The sequence below is a fragment of the Narcine bancroftii genome, chromosome 5 (genome assembly GCF_036971445.1).
Source record: "Narcine bancroftii isolate sNarBan1 chromosome 5, sNarBan1.hap1, whole genome shotgun sequence".
NCBI lineage: Eukaryota > Metazoa > Chordata > Chondrichthyes > Torpediniformes > Narcinidae > Narcine > Narcine bancroftii.
This window is the reverse complement of record NC_091473.1, coordinates 17,889,552-17,909,541: the sequence shown is the minus strand read 5'-3', so window position 1 is coordinate 17,909,541 and position 19,990 is coordinate 17,889,552. Positions and strand designations below refer to the sequence as shown.

Below are 19,990 nucleotides of genomic sequence, written 5' to 3'. Positions count from 1 at the left end.
TGTCAACTTTTGAAAGCAAATGGCTGCATCAAAGTTATTTTGCACAATTCAAGAATTTATTCAACAGGCTCTTTGGTCCTCCTTCGGGTTTGGAGCACGATTTAACATGATTTGCAGATATGTGAAACCTTCAATTATTAAGACTAATTTTATGTCGATACCTCATTGAAATTGTACAGCAAGCACAAAGTTACACAATCTTTTTGAGCAATGACTCTAACTTCTACTGATCAAGGGAAAGGACCTGGACAATGATGTGATGGGAGTCACGAAAGAAGGAAATAAGGACATCATTGGGCCGTAAGACCTGACTCACCATTTTTCAATCCAACAAGTGCAACAAGGATACTTGCTGCAGGTTGAGACACAAATCTTTTAACAAGTAATTAGTTGAAAATTTTGCACGCTTGGAGAAATGTTCTAACTTAGTGGTTCTCAACCTTTTTTAACCAATCAAGCATTCCTTTACTTACCTCAGTTAGGTGGGAATTTTGTTTTTGATAATTTTCTTTTCATGTCATCAAATTTACAACTTTCTGTTACATATTACCTATTTATTATGTAGGTATTATTGGTCATCACTGGTTCACTGTAGGACCACCTGTTATAAACCATGAACCACAGGTTGAGAAACACTGTTCTAATCCCCAAAAGAGCCAACTGCACTGGAATAAAGTCATTTAATGTTGCTTTGATGGCAACAAATACAAACGCCTCTTGCCCCTTTGTTCAACTAATAATTCAGGTGCACTGTTACCTTCCATCATTAATGTCTGGAGAGTAACACGAATTTGTTGCTCAGTTTCATGGCCAGCATTTATAATTTTCAGTTCTCCCATTGTTGCAGCAATAAGACAACATTCACAGGAATGCCATCAAATTGCTACACATCAGAACGCAATGAAATTGCAAGGGCAAATCATTTCTCATTAGAAGCCGTCCGAGATCAAGGATGACATTTTTTGGCATTTTGCCGACCAGTTTGTCTTGGCGGTGAGAAAAACCACTGAGCAGTAAATTATCAATTCAGAGTAACTTCCTAAAATTTCAATGATTAATTTTGAAATTGTAACTTCTAATGTCACTCTTACTGAAGCTCAAGTTCAAGAACATTACCTGCAGTATTTCAATTGTTTTTAGTTTTGTGTCCATAACCAAAATATCTTCCTTCTCTGGTTCATTCTGTTGCTTCGTAGCTCCATCCTGTGGTGTGATGGGGGGCAGGGGCAGGAAGCCACCTCCCCTCAATACCACTTGGGTCATCAACTCCCCAACTCCGTGAATGGATCTCATCACATTGCTGCCTATGAGACACATATTCATCAGTCAGTCGGGTGTGCAGAAGCCCAATTGGTGCAAATCATGGAAACTAATTTTTCCTTACCTCTGTTATCATCCCCTTTAACCAGCTTACTGATTGGAAAGACTGTTGCCATGTGGACACAGTCCAATATGGCCAGTAAAATTTTAGTTAATCGCAGAAGGTCACTAAAACTGTAGAAACCGAAGTAGATAAGATTTCGGGCCAAATTCACAACCTATGGAAAGGAAACAATCAGCTAATTTTGGTTCAAATACAAATGATGATGTAAATAAGTTGCATCAATTTAAAAAAAAAAATCTGGTCTTTTAATGACAATCAAAACTGGAGTCTTAAATGTAGGCTTCTCTTGGTATAGACTATTTTCATTAGGTTTCTGACCTATCAATACTCCAACCTGCACATGGTAAAAGCGTGAGAAATGCAACAGCTTCCGCCTTCTGCAACACAAAGGCATGGATCCCAAGAGTCAGAACCCACACAAGGCAACATCTTTAAAATTTCTGGAGCTGGACACAACCTGCTGGAGGAACTCAGCAGGTTGAGCAGCATCAGAGGGAGAAAAAGGGTGGTTGACTTTTCAGGCCGCACCCTTCATCAAGATTTGTCCCACTGATGCTTCTTGACCTGCTGAGCTCCTCCAGCAGATCCTTTCTCGCTGCAGATTCCAGCACTTGTAGTCTCGTGTGCCTCTTTCAGAATTTCTGTTAGTTATCAGCTTTGAGGATGTCGAAAGCTGATAAACCGCCACAACACAATACTTGGTAAAATGAAATGATCAGAAAAGCTGCAGTGCCTCAGGCTTGCGTTCGACCTTGGATGTTGGGTGTTTGCATGTTCTCCTTGGGATCATGCGAACTTGCCTCGAGTGCTCCAGTTTCCTCCAACTTGCCAAAATTGTTGAACAGGCCTCAGTGTAATTCACAGCAAAAACAATCAAACAGGAATTGATGGACATAATGAGAGGCAGAGAAGCAGATTGTTTGTCAGTTTGCAGAGGAATGAGGGAGAAGGGGGGTCAATAGGATTGCTCTATGAGGAACCGGTATGCACCACATAGGCTGAATGGCCTCATTATGTACCATTAAAGGCAAATCAAGAAGGAAGGAGCACCAAACTTAATGGAGCAAGAGCATGAGAAAAAGTGCATAAGGATAGAATTATTGGTGGTGACTGTGAGAAGAGGCACAGTGAAAATGGGCAACATTAAATGCAGGTTATGAGGAATGAGGAACACACTATACCAAGTGATCGAACTTCAATTCAGGAGACCAGAAATTAGTTAATCAGAGATTAAGGAGACACAGACTGGTGCCATTAACCATAGCTTCATTTTATTCTGCAATGAACTGGGGGGAAATGCTGATATTAGCCAAGCAGCAGATCAGCCTGAAATCAAAATTATTAGAATAAGATCATCAAGATATCATTACTGGAGGAGAAGTTGTTACCTATCTTTCTATTTCAATCATTAGTCCACTCCATTACATTATTAGTGTTTAGAGCAATTTCACTGAGCAAAAAACATTTTGCTTTCAAAACACTTTTGGGCATATTTTCTGGATTCTGGGCTGCTGATCACAAAAATCACATTAACATTTTCCTCTCATGCACCATTTTTAGATACAACCTATTTTTGTGATTTCCTGTCATATTTTAAGTCTACTAGTGTTTTGCCCACAAGGAAAGAAGTGTTGGTTAGCCCAAGCATGCCTGGGCATGCATTCAGTGCAGATGTTATGCAAATATTGTCTTCAGCCTGGGAATGGATAGATGCAGACAGGGTATAAAAACAGCTCACATTCTCAGATGCTGTGCATTACATTGTCTATTGATTGAATGCATGTTGATGCACATGCTCTTCAGGCAACAGAATAATGAGTGTACTTAACAATAGAATTTATTGTCTTCAGAAAGATCCAATATAGCAGAAACATCTCACTTGTGGCAAGTATTACCTTGTGGTGCGCTATTGAACAGAAGCAAATACACAAAGCATAAAGTCAGTTCTACAGGCTTTATACAAAATAAACTTTCACAGAGCTGGCTGTGAGAATACTGTTGCAAGCTCTGAGACTGGCCTCAAAGGGCTAGATCTAGCTTATATCCCAAAGGGTGATTGGCAGCCAACTGGGTGGGGCTTGATCTATTCAGGTCGGCTGATTGACAGCCGGCCAGGTGTGGTCTGTCCTCCGGTGATCTTCCTGTGGGTACACAGATCGCCCCTTGCAGTAGGCTAGTGGTGTATCTCCACATACCTTCAGGCTCAAATATGCAACATGATTGCACTTATTATGAAAGCCTATGAGCTCTACTTCGGTTGTAAAATTGGTGATCAAGACAAGCCCTGGGCTCCTCACATTTATTGTGTAACATGTGCAGTCAACCTGTCAGCATCATTATGTGATTAATCATGTTAAATTCAATAAAGGTTAATTTAATATTTCTCCAATTTCCTATGTGAAACAGCAAATCTGAAATTATCTTTGTATTCAACTTGAAGTTATCTATCATAATCCTCAAATTTTTTTCAGGAAGCAAAACTTTCGGGAAAAAATGTCTAGTTTGTTATCTTAGCGCATACACTAGAAAACAATTGCTGTTTGATGCTACACAATTGCATGACATGTTTATTTCAGAGGGATTGGGCATATTTACCTCAAATGTTAGCTTGTTCTTCTCCTTATCCGAGAAAGGAAACCGCTGGCAGACCACATCCCTCAAATACTCCTCCACAAATGCCATAGTATTAGCAAAGCGCTCTTTTATTTCATCTTTGGAAGTTCCACTGGAGTCATAACTAATTAAATAAAACAAACTGGACCTTAATTCCAAGAAATATACTCATGAAACAAATCTGCCAAGTTTGTAGCCGAGCCAGCCAATCACCCCACTCTCTCACCTCCAACGACCAGTTAAGCACTGGAACTACCAATTTGTTATTCATAAACAAATGATGACATCTTACCATGGCTGCCCCACATTGCAAGCAAGCATATGAACATTATTCATTATGGAGCAGTGGCATCACTCTCATGTCCAAATTCATTTTAATTTGCCAACCATACTGCATGAAAACTAAATGCAGTTTATTGGTTTAAAACAATTGAAAATGGACAAATAGTTAGCAAATCCCATGAACTGTCATTCACAGAAATCGAGAAAAAGCTGCACCCTCATTACTTGATGAAAGGCTCAAGCCAGAAACATTGCTTACGTCTTTATCTTTGCTATATAAAGTACACGGTTTGACTTGCTTGAAATTCTCCAGTTGTTGTGTTTTAACACCCTCATTACTGTCACCTCACCAATGGATTTTTAAGATAAATAAATTATGTGCTGAAAATATGTCAATTCTCAAGAGGAACAGAGCCATCACCACAATGAAATTTAAAAACAAGGCTTGTTCCTTGAAGAAATGCTCAAGCCTGAAACGTTGGCAATGCATCTTTTGTCTCCTCTGGACACTGAGAAAGCAATCGAGTTCCTCCAGCATTTCGGTATGTTTTTACCACTATTAAACAATGGTTCAATAATGATACATTATCTTTCTTTCTCCTCAGTCCTCCCTCAAAGTTTTCACCATCTGATTGCAATGTTCTGTTTTCTGCCTGCGACTTTCCTGGACCTGTGATCTGATTTGAAGGATATTCTTCATGTTGCTCAAGCAAAGGACACCACACTCCCCTTCTGCATATGAAATCCCCCAGGGATCAAATGTGGCCAATATAACCCACACTAACCCATGGTGCATCTCTAACAGCCTGAACTACAACCAGGGACCGCTTTGAAAACTCCTCATTAGATTAGCTGGTCGCTAGCATGCTCTGTTCTCGCTGCTGCCATCGGGAAAAATGTATAGGTGCCAAAGACTTGTAACACCAGGTTCAGGGATAATTGTTTCCCCTCCTCCATCAGACTCCTACTTTCAGCCTTTCCCGTGATATCCATATCATGGATATTGAGCGGCACGGTTGGCGTAGCAGTTAGCGCAATGCCATTACAGCACCTGTGATTGGGACCGGGGTTCAAATCCCACGCTGTCTGTAAAGAGTTTGTACGTTCTCCCAGTGTCTGCATGGGTTTCCTCTGGGGTCTCCAGTTTACTCCCACCGTTCAAAACGTATCGGGGGGTGGGGTTGTAGGTCAATTGGGTGTTATTGGGCAGCATGGGCTCGTGAGCTGTAATGGCCGGTTACTGTGCTGTAGGTCTAAATTTAAATTTGAAAAGTAAAATAGACAAAAACATAATTGGGGGAGAAGCTGGGGGGATTGACAAGAGATGCAATTCTCAACAGTGCAATTGCATTCCTTTGTAACAACAAACTCATTTGAGGACCATTACTTTGAACATTGGACATAAATACATCACAGCAACAGTCACTTTCCAGCCCACGAGCCTGTGCTGTCCAATTAGACCAACAACCCTGGTACGCTTTGAATGGTGGGAGGAAACTGGAGCATCTGGAAGAAACCCACACAGACACGAAGAGAACATACAAATTCCTTACAGACAGTGGCAATTTCAAACTCCGGTGGCTGGTGCTGTAACAGTGTTGCATTAACCACTATGCTTACTGCCACCCCTGATTATAATTATTTATTATTGAATATTTATTTTCTGCATTGCACAGTTTGTTTACATTTCTTTCTTTGTTTTCATTTCTCTGTTTCTATACATATTGTTCTTGAGTAGGTTTTTGCACTACCGGTAAGTCGAAATTCTGCCTGGCCCACTGGAAAAAGAATCTCAGGGTTGTACATGGTGACATATGTACTCTGACAATAAATCTGAACTTTGAAACTACTAATGGATCTTTTAACACAGAACCATTAATACCCAAGTCTCTGATCCCTGCAATGAAAAGATCATCATGAGAAAGCCAGAATACTCACTCATCAATTGCAATCTGGGAAGGGATTTCAGACCACAGGCGAGCATACTTCACTGGAGTCACCTGCTCCTGGGGATCTCTATCCACGTGCATGTGCAACATCAGGCGACAGAAAGATGCACGCAGATCATACGGTAAGTTCTCATCTGACATGCAGCGCAGAATCAGATCCACATCCAGCTGCCCAGAAACTGCGTTGATGGCCAAATATTGCCGGTCCAAGCACATTCGAGCAAAAAGGTTCAGTTGATATCTGGAGAATGAAGTGTTATGGGAAGAACAAAAGGTCTCAAAGGAACATCATCCTTTCAGATAAATACTAAGATTAAACTCATTCAAGCAACGATAAAAGCTGCTAGCCTTGAAGCCTTGCAGACCTCCATCCAATTAATTCTGGCTTGGAAAACAATAAAACCTTGACCCATTGACAAGCATCTTAAGGAACCCTCAAAATCACTGCTGCAAAGCTGGAAACATGGCAACCAATTTGTATATACAAAACCAAGGGTCACATATACACTCTTACCAAATATTCCAGCAATCTAGCCAGGGGAAGGATAAAGGGACAGCCATACATAATGAAGGAGATGTTTCATCATGCAGAAAATTGTATGTTTTGGGAATTCTCCATCCAACGGGCTGGATGTTCAATACATTTGGGGCCAGAAACAATGGATTTTTGGATCATAGTCTCAAAGCACATGGGTTTCAGGCAAAGCCATTGATGAAGCACAGGTTCAACAATATTGAATGGCCAACTCCAGCCTCAAAATCTTTGGTGTCCCTTCTGCTTTCATGAGATTGATGGAGGACAAATAGGTGCCAGAATACCTCAGCTGAACATTATCTCCAAAGCTCAGAATTTCCATTAGCTGGAATACTCACTGGGTTTTTGTCTTCAGGGTAGTGACTGAGAACTGAACCAACAGAGATCTGGCTAGAGTGCATATACTGAGCACAAGCTAATACCAGTTTGTGCAAGGTTCTAAACCATGTCACCACGATATAGCTTAATTTTTAATTCAGGGCATTAGTTACCATAGACCAAACCCTTGTCTTGTCCTACAGACTTGCAATTCTTTTGCTCCAACATGCACCCCACTGCTCCTCCATGATAATTTTTTTGATTTATGGGTGATATAAAGCAGCACTTTTGGATGTGCAAAGACACTGGAGCACCTGGCAGAAACCAGTGCTGTCACAGGGAGAATGTACAAACAATCCCCATGGCCAGGATTAGCCCTGGAACCAGCATTAATTGCATCCAATCCCGGCTCGGACATCTCACTATACACAATGCAGGAACACATACCTGTAATAACTAAGGACTTCCTGGTCCTCCTTTTGGCCCTCTTTGGCGTCTTGAGCTAATTCTCGGATGCTTTTGCTGCGTAGCTCTTTGCCACTGTCATTCCAAAACAGCCACACTTCCTCATCTTCACCAACTTCAAGCCGACTCTCCCCATCATTCTCCACCTCAAATTCCACTCTAGACAGAACCAGCCTGGAGAGGTAAGAGTTGTCCAAGCAGAGGAAGGCTCAATTAATGGAACAAAGATCAACAGCAATAACAAAACAAATTACTCCCCATCCACCCAGAAAGTCGGATAATTGAAATAGAGTTGTGAATGTGCACAGAATTTTGAAATAGCTTTTAGGGTCAAATGATATTCTGAGTTTCTCCAAGAAGCGATTTTAATATGGTTAAACTAAATACAAGTATAATTATTATGTCGGAACAAGTTTGATTGGTGAATTAGAATTTAAGGCCAAACCATCTCTTCTGAAAAAGTCAAGATAATCGACAATGCATGAAAAGCACTTGAACCTTCTGAAGGTTTTGAGTTAGTGCTGTGCATTATACATTCATTTGGTCTATACAATGATTGGTAGCATCATTAATGTAATCCAAGAAGTGATCTGCTCTTATATTTCAAATGTGAGGTTTAGTCTGGACTTTAAAGATGTTTGTGCAATTATTTGACCATAGTAAAAGATAAACTATGTCAGTTTCATAAACTATGGTGAATGGGGGTGACACAGTTGCACAGAAAGTAGAACCACTGCCTCACATCTCCAGCAACCCAAGTTCAATTCTGACTTCTGCTGCTATCTGTGTGGAACTCGTGCATTTATTTGCCCCGTGACTGCACGAGTTTTCTCCCAAGTCTGAAAAAAAAGCTGGTTGGTAGGTGAATTGACCACTCTAAATTGCACTTGGTGTGCAGGCAAGTTGCATCATCTGAGGGTATCAATGGGAAGGTGGGGACAATAAAGTGGCAGCAGTATAGGATGCAAATGCATGCTTAATGGCTGGTTTCCATGTTACGCAGCTCTGAATCTTTGTGAAGACACACACAAAGTGAAAATGTGGCTACAGTGCCAAATCTACTCTGATGCTTCTCACACCCTAAAAATTATGTGATCGTATGTTCATGGGTTATGTTGGCGCAGACAATTACAAACAGCACTGAATACTGTAGGGCAACTGAGAAAGTAGCTAAGCACACCTTGCATTCTCTGTTGCACATGCTGAGCACAACATCATTAACAACTTGAGGACATGCTACTCTGAAACAAAATTACGGCTGACTTAACTTGTACATTAAAACTTTGCTTTCAATATTACCAGTAATTTGGCATCTTGATACTAAGGCTTGGTGTTATAAATCTCTAAAATAAATGAATTTGCAAGTTTAAGTGAGAAATTAGCTGTTTCCAAATTCTTGGGCAAGCTTATGGGAAAAGCAACTATCCAACTTTTAAACACAGCGATGTAGGCCCAGAATGAATTTCATGGGAATAACAGGTCAAGTTAAGTGTCTCTGTTCCCATGACCTATCTGGGTGAAGTCCATGGGATCTAAACTCAACACATTTTCCTGACCACCCACTAATTGGAGGAAGAATACCTCATCTTCTGTCTGGACACCCTCCAAATGGATGGCATTGATACTGATTTCTCTGGTTTCCATTAAACCCTTCCCCTCTTCTCCCCTGTGGCCTTTCCCCCAGCTCTCTCTCCCCCTTTTTCCCTCTGTTTCCTTTCATGGAGCCAAAATCAATTGTCACCTTTCCTCTTATCATTCCCTTTTGGTCTGAAGCCCTCCCCTTCCAATTCTGTCACCTCTCTCTCTCTCTCTCCAGTCTTTATCCAGATGGCTTCCTGTTTTTTGCTTATACCTTGAAGAGCAGCTCAGGTCCAAAACATTGGTAATATATCTTTACCTCCTGTGGACACTATGAGGCTGGCTGAGTTCCTCCAGCATTTCTGTGCATTTTTTGCCATTTTTCTGAAGCAGACTTCATAGACAAAGTTAACCTGTTTCACAACTCATTCTAGCAATTCCATGGAAATGAAAAGGCCACATGAGGGGCTTCTTGCAGATGACTGTGCAGAATTCAGTGCCATTCTAAAGCTCCCAATTTTGAGCTAAAAATTTGCAAGTTACATGATGACTGCACAAGCATGTGAATGAAATCAAGTGAGGGTCTGAACCACACCCTGAGTTTTTAATAGTGTCATCATGGACAAATGCCTGGAGATACAGTCACTAATAAGCAGGAACAGAACTGGAACAGCCATGAAGCTATGGGTATTCTGTACCATGTGTCTGCAACTCCTGACAAACTTATCCACCACACAGAAAATACAGAGGGAAAACACAGGATTCTGTTGACAACGTGGTTAAGTTAAAAAACACACAAATGCTGGACAAACTCAGCAGGTCAAACAGTACCTTTACATAGCAAAGGTAAAGATGCATCATCAACCTTTCAGGCTTGAGCCCTTCAGCACAAAGAAGATAGGAAGACAGCTTACCACCATCCCCACAAAGTTAACCCTTAAATGCTTGTCTTCGTAATTTATCAATTATTTATCAAAATAAAAACAAAGGCACACACAGCTATCCTTCCAAACCAGTAGAGCATACATCCAATCAAATTGAAACAAAATTCATTAATAACACCCAAAGAACATGCATCTTACATACTTTGTTTCAATGAGAATGTCACCATTAGCTGGGTTCAGCACAGCTTTGCAGATGAGTTCCTGGGTAACAGGAATGGCTGTGTTGTTGGAGACACACAGGTCAGAGAGATAATCTAGAAACCTGGAAATGAGGAACAGCCCACATCAGATTTCAATTAAAATAATCACTTACAAAAGGTAAACAACAAAACATACTAGATTGTACACAAAATTAACGTGTATATTACAGCCAACTCACAATAATAACTGAAACCCAAGCCTTTGCTGAGTTCTTGCTGAGTAGAGGAGAGTAAATAAGACTCACATGAAGCTACAAGCTTCAAGAGAAGGGGAGGACAAGATGTCAGGAGGGGAATGGTGAAAGAGGCAGGGAAAAGTGAGGGCTTGGGCAGTGGAGTCAGAGAGAGTGAGGTAAATATTGAAGGAAAATTATTAAATTGCTTATTGTCATGTGGTCCAAGATAGTGTAAACCATTATTCTGAGTGCTATCTTGCATGTCAACTCGCACTCAAGGTTAGCAGGTAGCGCAGAAATAAAAGCTCCAGCGTGGTGTTAATAGGGCAGATGGCTCGGGAGTACCAGGGCGGAGAAAAAAAAAGTACAGTTGAGAAATGTATGTATACCATCTTTTGCCAATGTGGGGTTCATTCAAGGGCAAGAGAGTAGTGGGGTAGAATCAGGTGGCAGCACACTGAGACAAAGGATTCCCATCTCAGTTGAAAAAGGTTCTGTGGTTAAACAGAGAGAGGAAAAATGCATGTGATAAAAACAAAGTGGGGCACTAACTTCCTTAATTAAATGCAACCATATCAGTTTTGTGAGCTCATCCTGGCTGATGTATTACCTCCACTCTTAATTGACATTCCAGAACAAAGAAAAGAATCTTCAGAGATATCCCTCACCACAGGGTTATACATCAGTATTTTACAATACAAGTTCATCTGCCTTCAAAAAGCATCAACCAATCACAGAAAAACAACATAAAATTAGGTGTTATCAATTTAATACAAGATTAACACACAGTTTCTACTCCATTTCGAGTGTTTACCCAGTTTCCCACTTTTTATCCCAATGACAAAAAAGCCATTTCCCCCCACCCAAAATTAACTCACCTGGGTTCACGGTTTTTTCTCACTAGGCTGACGAAGGTTTCGATTTCAGCTGCCGTGATGTGTTTCTCCAGGAGTTTCCGGTTGTTGTGCAGCAGAGCTGTTATTGTGTCTTCAGCTAGTACATCATATCCAATCTGCTTCTGCATGAAGCCAAACTGCTTTGCGATATACTCCTGGAGAGTGGGGTGCATAGATAGGAACTGAGAAGTGTTTAAGGAGAACATTCAGGGGAACTTCTTCACTTAGAAGGTAGTGAGTGTGGAACAAGCTGCAGCTGGAGGTGGCAGATGAGTATTTATTTAATTTCGACATTAAAGAGAAATTTGGCTAGGTATATAGATGGGGGTTGGTATGGAGGGCTATAGTCTGGGAGCAGGTCAATGGAATTAGGTGGAATAAATAGTTCTGCACAAACCAGATGGACCAAGGGACCAGTTTCTCTGCAGTCATGTTCTATGGCTCTCACTGCTTCGAGGGAGCATCTCAAAAGGAATCTGAAACTTACTTGAATAATGTAAATGAGCAATGAGGTTTCTCCACTCTTGATCTATTGCATGGACTTTAGGAATGCATACATTGATAAAAGGAGATGCTGCATTTATAGAGCTTGTGTGCTTGAAACATTCAACAATCAAGGCATTCAAGGGACATTTTCAACAAATAGGAAAGGCTTCAAAGGATCATAGTTCAAATAAAGGGAAATGGGACAAGCCTAGAATGCCAATTTAGTCAACATGGACATTGAGCCAAAGAGCCTGTTCCATGATATGCAATTCTATGACTCTAATTATCCATGTACCGTAAAATGTTATCACTCCTCCCCAATGGTGCTGAGCATCCACTATGCCAAAGCACCTTAACTTAAAGATTTTGTACAGACATTATCATGTCAATGAGACAGAAGTTCAACTCTATTTTAAATATTTGAGACAATAATAAATAAAGTACTTTGCAAAGTTGGGATGCAACTCATCAGTGATTGGGGTGCTTAGTTATACAAATCAAAGAATCTTGGAACAGATACATCAATGAAAAACTCACTGGGCAATGCAAGCCAGTATTTTGTCCTTGTACCTGATTTTTACGGTAGTCTTGCTGAGAGTGTCTTAGTACTCGGTAACACAGTCGGCAGATGTGCCGAAACGGAGCATGCCTCTGGTCTCCCAATTCCTCCAATCTCAGCATGGGACCGTCGCCGCTGTCCGTGAATGGGGCCTGAAGCAGCTTAAAGATCTGGATGGACAGTAACAAACCAAAAGTAATCACTAGCCTGTGGATTGCAAAGCATTTCCCGTGTTTATTGAATTATCAATGAAGCACTGCTTCTGAATGGCAAAAGAAGAAAAAAATTTGCAGATGGCAGAAATTTGCAACAAAAATAGAAAATGTTGGAAACCTCTGCTAGTCAGACATCATCTGCACAGGAAAAACGCACCAAAATGCTGGAGGAACTCAGCTGGTCTTTCAGCGTTTCATCAGACCTTTCAGTTCATACCAAACTTTACACTTACTTTCCACAGATCTTGTCCAACTGATGAGTTTTTCCAGCATTTACTGTTTTTTGTTGCAGATAACCATGGGACCCATTTAAATTTTCTTCAGAAACAGTTGGCCACTTGATTCTAATCACATGCAGTGATTGAAATAAGCAGCAGGGATATATTTTGTGGTTACAGACAGAGATAGGAATAGAATGATAAGTGATGGAACAGGAAGAAAATCACATGGAGCATGAAGAACAGGGGGCTGAAAGACCTGCAAATCCCATGAAATTCAGTTACCATGATGGGCTGCACATTGTTGTTCCAAATCCTTGTGCACAAAATTCCGAACACTTTCAAGTTATTCATTCACTGTAAAGGATGTTAGAGACATTGTACAAATGAAAGTTTACTTTTTCTTCTTTGCACAGATGATGGATTTTGTCAATTTGTAGTTACCACTATTTATTGCCAACCATTAATGGAACATTGTATACATGACACTTTCAGTCTTGGATATGCACTCAACATTGTGGAAATCTATTCTTTTGTTATGGATCTATGTCAATAGTAATATTTATGTTAAGGTTAAGTTGTATTTCTTATAAAAACGTCTTAGTAAATTATAGAGTTCAAATATTGTATCTGTATTCTTAGTAAGTTAGTTGTGGGCTGGTACAGAGTCACACACAGCACATTTACAGATACATAATTGAAATCAGAAAGTGTTCATTTTCAGGGTTGACGTGTCTTGGAAATACAGAGGTAATGGATATGAAGTGGATCTTAATTATTCAAGAACAATGGAGTGTTTGCTTTAAAAATTGAAGTATCTAAGTATTCAAGAAGAACTGCTAAGGAAGCCATCTGTTTTTAAACAAAACCACAAGTCTCTTGAACAGAGATGAGGTCGGTGGTTGTTATGGATATGGAGTGGTTTTGAAAAAGTAACAGAATTTTGGTAGAAATAAAACTGATTATTATTTGGTTTCCAAGAATTGGGACTAACCTTGATTTGGAGAAATATATTATCGAATTCAGACATTTTTGGATCAGTTCAATTTGGAGAGTACAGAAGTCAAAACCCTGTGACACAGACAGGGGTTGGAACCTTGTGAAAGACAGGGTTGAATTATAGTCTCCAGAATAGATGCTGTTGTGTGTTACTCCTGGGAAAAGGAGTGGCTTTTCAACTAAGGAGAACTACTTCGCTGTCTCTTTAGAAAAGAGAGAATTCTACTGGGTCCATTTTTGTATGGCCATGTCATTTAACCCTTGACTGGGTTTGTGAATTCATCATGGAAGAAAATAGCCATATTCGCTGTCTCTTTGAAAAGAGGGAAGATTCTATGTGTGGAAAACACTTTCCAAAATCTTCAGTAAAAAGAAAAAGATTTTATCCTGGGAAGACAGGAATTTTATCCTCCTTTTCACTGGAGTTATATTAGTGGCTCAAAGGATGGTCACTTCTATTTAATGAATATCTCTCGAGACATCTCATCCAAATAATTGTGTAAAGAAGCCTGAAGATAAGATGTTTAAAATGATTTCTGAACTGAGAATTTAAGACCTTCAAGAAAAACTAAAATGATGCTGACGTTTTAAAAATTGTCTTTTCAGAGTGGGACTTTAATTATACATACACATTTTACATTTGCGCATTGTGGGGTTAAATTTAGAGTCATGTTTAGAGATAAGTAAGAAATGTTATGTTATTTGATAGTTTAATAAAAACTATTATTTTGAATTTACCATTGTCTGGTTAATCTTCCATTGCTGTTCCTGTGTTAGTGCTAACAAAGTACCTTCGTCCCAAAAAAATTTTTTTAAAGGATTTTATTTCATAACAATTTGACTCTCCAAAGTTAAAAATTGCTCAGTTTAACTTCATAACTATATATATTTAATGAAATTTGCACAGAGTTTGCTTTCCAAGCCAGCAGGCTGTGATTCTCTTGAGCTGTCATAAAGTATCCAACTAGTCTCCCCCTCCCCCCATCCCAATCTTAATTGTAAATACACTCATCTACATCCAGCTACCTTAAGGTATCCATTTTTTTCCCCTACTGTAATGATTCCAAAATTCGCAACAGGATGTGTTTTCTGCTATCTGTACAAATTCTTCTGCAGAGTATTGGCTATATTTGGTTCTTCCTCAACTTCAACTTTTGCAGCAGTTTACGTAATGCTGTGACCACACCCAGGTTCAAATCCGGCATTGATTGTAAGGCATTTGTATGTTCTCCCAGCATCTGAGTAGCTTTTCAGTCTATTCTATGCAAGAACAAAACTGTTTGGCAACAACCTTCAAAATCCTGTTTGCTTTAGAAAATTAGCTTATTTTTTAAAAATATTTTAATTGAATTTAACATATAAGCATTCATAAAAAATTGAGAATTACATTGTTTCATTTGTACACAAGTAAACACAGAAAAAAAATTAATATATAAAACTACATCAATAGTTATTTGTAATATCTCAAACTACTAAGAATAATGTATGCAACCATGTCAGACTCAATCATTGAAATAATTTGATATAATAATAAAGAAAAAAGATAAAAGAAAAAACCTAAAAACTATAAAATAAACTAATCTAATCTAAACCCTCCCTTTAGTCAAGGTTACATTATATGTTTAATAATGAAAAAAAGAGGAACACAGTAATTATTCATTCTTCCAATTATAAAAAAAATTATAAGAATGGACCCCACAATTTCATAAATTGAAACTTTCTATCTTTAATATTTTATCTGATTTTCTCTGAACTTAAATAGGACATTACATCATATAGCCACTGCATACAAGTAGGCGATGATCCTCCTTTCCATTTTAATAAAATAGCTCCTCTGGCTATTAATGTAGTAAAAGCTGAGACCTTTTCCTGAGATGCCAGTAAAGGTTTATCTGAGTGACAAGAAAATCCAAACAGAGCAATTAATGGGCAGCATTCCAAATTAATCTTGAAAATTGTTGATAGAGTTGGAAAAATCTCTTTCCAGAATATCTCTAAATTTGGGGACTCCCAAAACATACAAATCAGAGAAACTTTGAAAACTTTACATTTCCTCACAAAATGGATCAATATCTACACAGAAATGAGATAATTTACATTTGGACATATGAGTTCTGTGCACCACCTTAAATTGTAATCAGCAGTGTATTGCACAAACCGAGGAATCAATTATTGAGCTGAGAGCAGAGCCCAATCTTCATCTGAAAATCTTAAGTTCAAATCTCATTCCCAATCTCTTTTGATCCCAGCCATGGGGACTAAATTTAAGTCCAACAAATTATTATAAATACGTGATATTAATCCACCATGAAAATAAAATCATATATTAAAAAACAAACCAAGAATCTTAGAGTTAGAAATTTGCAGAAAATCCAAAAGCTTGGACTGAAAAAAATGACTAACTTGTAAATATCTAAAAAAAATTGCCTATTGGAAAGATTAAATTTATCTGATAATTGTTTAAAAGAGGCAAAATTATTTTGAATAAAAAGATCCTTGAAACTTTGAATATGTTTTCTATGCCATTCCTTCAAATCTGCATCCAATAAAAATGGTTGAAAAAGATGGTTATCTATAATTGGAGTAGCCAGTGAAAAACCATCAATTCCAAAGAATTTCCTAAACTGAGCCCAAATTCTCAATCTGTTTCTCATCAACGGATTATTTGTTAATTTGGAAAAGGAAAATGGTGAAAAGGATCCTAAAATTGCCAATGTAGAAGTTTTTTTTTAGTAAATTGCAATTCCATTGCTACCCAGGAAGGGCAATTTACTGATTTATCCAAATGGAATAACAAAAGTAAATTATGTATATTAATCGCCCAATAGCATATTCTAAAATCTGGCAGTGATAGTCCTCCATTAAGTTTAGTCTTTTGAAGATAGGTTTTATTTATACATGGCTTTATTCCCCCTGCCAAATATACATAGAAATAGCCGAATACAGCGAGCTGAAAAAAGATTTGGGGATAAAATTGGTAATGTTTGAAGAAAATACAAAAATTTAGGTAAAATATTCATTTCAATTAAATTAATATGTCACATCAATGTAAGAAATAAGGGAGTCCAACCCGATAATGATTGCTTAATCTAGAAAATTATTTTTACGGGACACTGACTCACATCGGGAGTGGCAAGACAATTGGTCACAATATTCATGACAAGGGGGGAAATGTTCACTTCGTTTGGCAGCACATGGACAAAAATTTATTTAACTGAGTTTGAACTGCTTCCCATTTTCTGTCATTTGGCACACTCACCCTTGTGAGCAAACAGTTGGGATCACTGCAATGCTTCATCCCGATCGATCATTATGACCAAAGTTTGCCACACACTTTCAAGCTTGATGGGTTGTTGTAATAAATATGCCAACCAATGTCAGGTGAAGGAGCACATAATTTTGCCATGGGGAAGGATGGAGAAAAATCACCAAAAGACTTTGAAATTTCTACAGGTCTACCATGGAGAGCATTCTGACTGGTTGCATCAATGTCTTATATGGAGGTGTCAATGCACAAAACAGGAAAAGGCTAGTCTTCACTCTATTAAGGACATCTTTAAGAGGTGGTGCCTCAAGAAAGTAGCCTCCATCATCAAGGATCTTCACTACCTGGGCCTTGCCCTCTTCTCACTGCTACCTTCAGGAGAAAGGTGGAGGTGACCAAAGATGAATGCCCAACTATAAAAGCAGCTTCTTCCCTTCCGCCATCATATTTCTGAATGAACCACAGACACTCACTAACTTTTTTAAAATCTTCTTTTGAACGAACTTATTTCAAATAGTGTATTTACAGAAATGCAATTTTTTCACCTTGTTTTGCATAATACTGCTGCCGCCACAAAACAATAAATTTTGTGACACTTGCTCATGATAATAAACTTGACTGTGATTCTGAAATTGTTCAACACTGACTAAGAATTTAGAAGGTCCTCAACATCATGGGGTTTTGTGATCCCATCTGAATATGAATAACCCCAAGATTTATCCCCAAAACAAAATGCCATCATTTGTTGTTCTTTGGATGTTGCTGTGTACATCAGTTGCTATGTTTCCTTGTTACATTTACATGACCACAATATCCAGCACAGCACAAACATTCCAAGGAAATTACTTTGACATTTCTTGACCAATGGGGGGGGGGGGGGGGGGGGAAAGAAAGATACCAAGCCACACTGTTACATTTGGAGATATGATAAGAAGTCAGATAGGTGTCGAGCAGGGTGGAAAGAGTGGCAGAGGTTTTTTTGGGAGAGAATTACAGAAGGTTATGTCTTTGGAAGCTAAACGCACAAATGGTGGGGAGGAGTTATTCATTTTGGGTAGGATTAAGAGGCCAGACTTTGAGTGTCAATACTGCAGAGCATGAGAGAACTTGAAAGGGTTACAAAGGCAAGGATCACGGCCATGCTTGCAGGGATAAGGGGCTACACTTGAACTTTTGCTCAACAGGGAGGCAAAGGAGGGATGCAAGTATGAATAAATGTCATCCAGTGCAGCATGAACATAGGAGGAGACATTTTGAATGCAGACCAGATCAAGGGAATTTGGCTAGCAGTGCATCAGATGCCAGATAACCATTCCATTTACTTAGACTTTGGAAGGGTCAAGGGGTGAAAGGAGTGGCAAAGATGAAGACTGAAAGTGCTTTCAAGACAACAAACTATAACCACAACAGGCAATGTGAGGTTGTGTACCATGAATACAAGCTCTTTCCTCCTTCACGCAGTGACTGATTTATTCAACTCAAGCTTTGTGACATCAATAATGGGCAAGGTATGGGGCCTGCAGAATTTCCATCCAATTGGGATTTAGAACTTGATTAAAAAATGGCTTGAGTACTATCCTGACCATAGTTGCTTTTTATTTTCTCACATTCCCAACCCCATTGCATAAATTTGCCAGATCTGCAGGTCACCAGTGGCAAGAGAATCAGGTACAAGGCAGAACCTAGTTTCAAAGAACCTGACATATGTTACACTGAGTTATTGCCTTGGTAACAAACTCATTTGTGAGCAGTGAGTTAGGGCACACAGCCCCTGAAGGTTAAGGCAAATGTTGCCACTCTTACTGCTACTGTGGAACTGGCTCCTCACGACTGAATCAGGAACAGCTCCCACCATTTTCTGAAACAAACAAATGCTTCAAGCTGAGAACCGGGAGTCACGTGATGGAGTAGTGGCCGGTCAGGGAATTCCAGCCCTCTCCGGAAAAGTTGAAAAAAAAACCGCACAAAACACAAAGGTACGAGAATAAAAATTAAAACAAAGTAAAAGTAAAGGTGAGAAGAAAATGGCAGCGAAGAGAGAAAAGTCGAAAGCAACGGGAAGAAGAGAAGATGAAAGAACGTCAGAAGAAGAAGATGAAGGCCTTACCTGTCCGAGGAGGCCCGCCGCGGAGAGAGAAGCCCGCTCCCTAAGGTCGGTGGAAGTCCCGAGCTCGGAACTACAAAAATGGCTCGCGGAGCCGAGTAAAAGTGCGCGATGTGCATGAAAAAAACACACTTACGGGAGGGGGGAACAGCTGAGGAGTCGATCTCCACAGCTGAGAGTGACAGCTGCAACACAACAACAGGAAGAGAACATAGAAAATAAGGAGAACAAGAAAGAAGAGAGCAAAAAGAAAACAAGGAAACAACAGATGGCCAACCCAGAGGAAGAAGAAGAAGAAGAACATAGAGAAATGAAAGAAGGGATGGGCAGGACAATGGATATTTTTTTTTAAAGAATATATGGAATCAGTGAAAGAATGGCAATTACAAGAATTTAATGAGATAAAAAGAAGAATTAAGAGTGCAGAAGAAAAAATGAATAAAATAGAAATGGTCATATCAGAGATAGGAAAAAGAGTGGATAATGTGGAAGAACGAGAAATAATCGTAGAAATGGAAGTAGAGGACTTAAAAGAGAAATTAGAAGAATCTAATAAAAAAGTTAAAGAGGCACATGAGCTGTTAGCTCAGAAGATAGATATAATGGAAAACTATAATAGAAGAAATAATATAAAGATAGTGGGCCTTAAGGAAGATGAAGAAGGCAAGAATATGAGAGAATTTATAAAAGATTGGATCCCCAGGGTCCTAGGAAGACCAGAATTACAGGAAGAAATGGAAATAGAGCGGGCACATAGAACACTAGCCCCGAAACCACAACCGCAGCAAAAACCAAGATCCATTT

General features: G+C 39.2%; 1 protein-coding gene across 8 annotated transcripts in view; it reads right to left on the bottom strand.

Moving 5' to 3' along the window:
* itpr1b (inositol 1,4,5-trisphosphate receptor, type 1b) overlaps positions 1-19,990 on the bottom strand; it is a 571,367-nt gene that overhangs the window by 345,733 nt on the left and 205,644 nt on the right. For all 8 annotated transcript variants that reach the window (XM_069936919.1, XM_069936913.1, XM_069936916.1 and 5 more), the window contains exons 16-23: positions 12,397-12,555; positions 11,323-11,495; positions 10,211-10,330; positions 7,529-7,720; positions 6,218-6,469; positions 3,980-4,121; positions 1,385-1,538; positions 1,117-1,304 (exon numbers count right to left, since the gene is read on the bottom strand). In XM_069936919.1, coding sequence (XP_069793020.1) covers positions 1,117-1,304; positions 1,385-1,538; positions 3,980-4,121; positions 6,218-6,469; positions 7,529-7,720; positions 10,211-10,330; positions 11,323-11,495; positions 12,397-12,555 — 1,380 coding nt within the window. The remainder of the gene's footprint in view (positions 1-1,116; positions 1,305-1,384; positions 1,539-3,979; positions 4,122-6,217; positions 6,470-7,528; positions 7,721-10,210; positions 10,331-11,322; positions 11,496-12,396; positions 12,556-19,990) is intronic.